This window comes from Pteropus medius, unplaced genomic scaffold, assembly GCF_902729225.1.
Source record: "Pteropus medius unplaced genomic scaffold, Ma_sr-lr_union100, whole genome shotgun sequence".
In the NCBI taxonomy this organism is placed as follows: domain Eukaryota; kingdom Metazoa; phylum Chordata; class Mammalia; order Chiroptera; family Pteropodidae; genus Pteropus; species Pteropus medius.
The window spans coordinates 8,014,125-8,018,359 of NW_024347790.1; the positions used below are offsets into that span (position 1 = coordinate 8,014,125).

General features: G+C 56.2%; 1 protein-coding gene across 1 annotated transcript; it reads left to right on the forward strand.

Annotated features, from left to right (window-relative positions):
• Positions 1 to 1,837: 1,837 nt before the first annotated feature.
• On the forward strand, positions 1,838 to 3,776 carry PTF1A (pancreas associated transcription factor 1a). Its single transcript, XM_039877631.1, has 2 exons — positions 1,838 to 2,871; positions 3,241 to 3,776. Exons 1-2 carry the CDS (start codon positions 2,088 to 2,090, stop codon positions 3,441 to 3,443), a joined length of 987 nt encoding a protein of 328 aa, XP_039733565.1. The 5' UTR covers positions 1,838 to 2,087; the 3' UTR covers positions 3,444 to 3,776.
• The last annotated feature ends 459 nt before the right edge of the window (positions 3,777 to 4,235 follow it).

The following is a 4,235-nucleotide window of genomic DNA, read 5'->3' on the forward strand; positions in this document are numbered from 1 at the left end:
ATGGTTACTCATATGTTAGATAAGGTGTTGAAATCTGGTCATTTGTCATTCTTCCGAGTTGTCAAATCGACCCAAGGACATGTTGCTACCAAATGAGGGAAGAGGAGGAAGGCCTTTTCAATGTAAAGAGAATTGGGTGCACACCACCAGCTGGCCGGATCCCTGGTCTTGACCGCCCTACCCCCAACAGCTTCCCTCTCTTTGAGGTGAGAAAGACAAATCTCAAAGTGGGACATTGCAGTTGGGGTTCTGACACAGGGAACCTGTTCACATTTACATCTGTTTAAGGACAATCACCTAGGCAGGAAGGGGCCTGGGCTAAACAGTTACCACATGGAAGAACTTTCTGGAAAACAGTTAAGTCATTGGGTTAAAATTGTCTGGGGCTCTTGACAGTTCAAGGTTGGGTAATCTCTGATCTTCAAATCTTATAAATCTTTTGCCCTTAATTTTTTTGGTCTCAGAATTCAGTTACAGTGTAATGTCTAAAACCAACAAGTTTGTTTAATTCGCAGTTCTTAAGAGGGACGGACTTGGATGTTGAGAAGAGTATGAACACCCACTACAAGTCTCTGGTGGGACAAGGGTCTGAAAAAGGAAGCTGCTGACTCAGAAGACGTGCCTCTCAGTCCTCTAATGAGAGAACAGGCGCCATCGGCTGGGCTTTTTAACTCTCCAGCGGTTGGAAGCTGGAGCTGGGCTTTCACCAGGAATTGCCTCGACCTTGAAAGTGTTTCTTTGTTAAACAGGAATTCGTGTTGCATCAGAGTCTGTGATAAAAGTGTGTCGTGGGGCAGAGCGCTTATGGTGTGTGTGTGTGTGTGTGTGTGTGTGTGTGTGTTGTTTTAAGGTCGAAAAAGAAAAAAAATTCAAGGATAGTCCCGGTGGCGAGTCAGGTGAGCGACTCAAGCTTTGAAACCGGTCACGCTCTGCCCTTTAATGTCTACGCCCTCCCTCCGACTGCTTCGGAGCAGACAATTCAATTGACTCCTTTTGTATTAGGTTTTATTGCTGTGAAACCCCTAGGGTCTCGATTTGCTCTGCGAAGAAACGTGCTCCCACTGAGTTGCCCTCCGAGGCAGTCCCTCCTGTGTCCCCATTTCTTTGTCTGGGAGGTTTAGTAAAAGAGGGGAGGCGAGACCCGCACCCGCACCCACACTCGCACGGGAGTCAGGCTATCCCAGCGCAGCGTCTGGAACGCCTTGGGAACTAGACCACGTCGCCTTCCAATCTCACCCGCGCACTGTGCCAACTTTACAAGAGTCCTTGAAAGGTCCGGGGATGAGATACATAGACGCCCTGAACTGAACCCAGGCCAGAGGCCTGCTCACAGCCCTGCTCACACCCCGAATATGGGGATGGCGAAATGCACCAACCCGACGGCCCAGGCTGCTGGCAGTTTCTGCGCCCGAGCTCCGCAGGTCATTCGCTAACGCCGTCTGGCCAGCTGGGACGTACCCCTCGGACCTTTCATGGGTGCGCGATGACGCCGCGCACTGCCGCACCAGCCCTCCCGGACGCGAAGGCCGAGTTCAGCGCAGTACGCGGTGGGAAGCCCGCAAGCGCAGCGGGCCGCAGGTGCCCTTGGAGCCGCGTGCCAGGCAGGTACTCGCCTGAAGAACCGGCGGGGAGGAGCAGGAGGAGCCCGGGGCCGCGCCGGCCCCGCCTCCTCTCTGCCCCCGGAGCTCCCACCGCTGAGAGCCTCCCCGGCCCCCGCGCTGCCGGCCGGGCCCCCGTGCCTCCTCCCCGCCGGCACCCCGCACGCGGTGATTGGCTGGCGCCGCAGGTCCCTGGCACGCGCCTGTGGATGTAGTTATAAGAATCCTCGCGTGCCGGCCCTCAGCTGCAGCAAGTCGGCCACAGCCCTCCCCAGCGCTGCGCGGGCGCCGCCAGCGCGCAACGGCCGCGGGCACTCCAGGGAGGTCGGGGGGCGGGAAGCGGGCGGGCCGTCCCCACTGCCTCCCGCACAGGACCCGGGAGAGTCGGAGGGAGGAGGTTGCTAGACAAGCGAGAACTGCAACATCAAACTTTCAGAGAACGGCCTCAGCTCATCAGTTTCCCCCCTCGGGCCCGCGGCGGCGCAAAGCATGGACGCCGTGCTGCTAGAGCACTTCCCCGGGGGCCTGGATGCCTTCCCGTCACCGTACTTTGACGAGGAGGACTTCTTCACCGACCAGTCTTCGAGGGACCCTCTAGAGGACGGCGATGAGCTGCTGGCGGACGAGCGGGCCGAGGTGGAGTTCCTCAGCCACCAGCTGCACGAGTACTGCTACCGCGACGGGGCGTGCCTGCTGCTGCAGCCCGCGCCCTCCGCTGCCCCGCACGCGCTCGCCCCGCAGCCCTCGGGGGGCCCCGGGGAGCCGGATGACGGCGGCGGCGGCTACTGCTGCGAGGCAGGGGCGCCCCCCGGCGGCTTCCCGTACTCGCCCGGCTCACCACCCTCGTGCCTGGCCTACCAGTGCTCTGGGGCGACCGTGCTGTCCCCGGGGGCCCGCCTGCGCGGCCTGAGCGGTGCGGCTGCGGCGGCGGCGGCGGCGCGCAGGCGGCGACGGGTGCGCTCCGAGGCCGAGCTGCAGCAGCTGCGACAGGCGGCCAACGTGCGCGAGCGGCGGCGCATGCAGTCCATCAACGACGCCTTCGAGGGGCTGCGCTCGCACATCCCCACGCTGCCCTACGAGAAGCGCCTCTCCAAGGTGGACACGCTGCGCCTGGCCATCGGCTACATCAACTTTCTCAGCGAGCTGGTGCAGGCAGACCTGCCACTGCGGGGCGGCGGCGCGGGTAGCGGCGGGGGGCCCGGCGGCGGGCGCCTGGGCGGGGACAGCCCCGGCAGCCAGGCCCAGAAGGTCATCATCTGCCATCGGGGCACCCGTAAGTGCGTCTGCATGTCCGCTCAGGGAGACGGGGACAGGCGCGGGGAGGTCACCGAAGGGCTGGGTGAACAGACCGACAAAGCCGCCCGACGGACAGACAGAGATGGTGGGTGGGCACCGGCGACCTTGAGCGCGAGCTGGCGTTTCTCAGGTTTTCTTCTGCCACGTTGACCGCGGTTCAAAGGGCACAATACTCTGGATAGACTTGTAGCTCCTGGGATTCCTGAGAGGGGGCGCTGGGGGCTTGAGGGGTGGAGGAAGAGTGTCTTTCCCCTGTGACCTAAGACGCCTGTGCGGGCGCCCAGGAGGGCTCCTCTGGGAGTAGAGCTGGACATTCACAGTCTGTTTTCTCTTCTCACCTCCTCAGGGTCCCCCTCCCCCAGCGACCCGGATTATGGCCTCCCTCCCCTTGCAGGACACTCTCTCTCATGGACTGATGAAAAACAACTCAAAGAACAGAATATTATCCGAACAGCCAAAGTGTGGACCCCAGAAGACCCCAGAAAACTCAACAGCAAATCTTCCTTCAACAGCATAGAAAACGAACTGCCCTTTGAGTTTGTGTCCTGAGAAATCCCAGACTCGCCTGAGGATCTGATTATGTCTCTGTGCATATTGTACATGTAAATATCTATAATGTAAATGTAATTTAAGAATCTCATTTTTCTAATGGCAATCAACTGTTATTTATCTATTTATTATATGCTGTCGAGTTAATGAAATAGATTGATTTCTTTTTAAATATATAATTTATATAATTTATCCTGATTTTCTAAAAATATGCAATAGCCTATGGTTGTCCCCAGCACCTTTGGCAGAACTCTGGCCAGAAAAGTTCGTGCTAATTTATTGCCAGATGTGGTTTATTTCTAAGCGATGTTAATAAATGCTATTTACGCCTTTTTCTAAAAGTTCTTTGTTTAATACTTAAGGAAGGTAGCTATATCTTTAAAAAGAATTAACTTACTTCGTAAACTATAACTGAACTAGAAACTCAACACATAGCTATCCTGTAAGAAACCACATTTTCGTAAGATTTAACTGAAAGGGAGCGCATTAGGGTTAGGCCTCGTGAGTGCCCTGTATCTGCATCGCCTGCCCTAAATAGTGACTTTTGTCTGTATTTTTATGCTAGCTTCAAAACACGCTATGAGGTAAAGTGGGTCATGGTATGTTTATTATTCCTATTTTTGAGAGGAAAAGCTGAGGTTCGGAGAAGATCTTTGCCTTACCCAAAGTCACCCCTACCCTGCCTAATCATAGTGTATGAAGTGAATGCGCTGTGTGAAATGGGAACAGGGGACTAGTTTCGGGCCTGGCCAAGGGAAATGTCTTTCTGCTTACATGGTCTGTGGAGAAAAG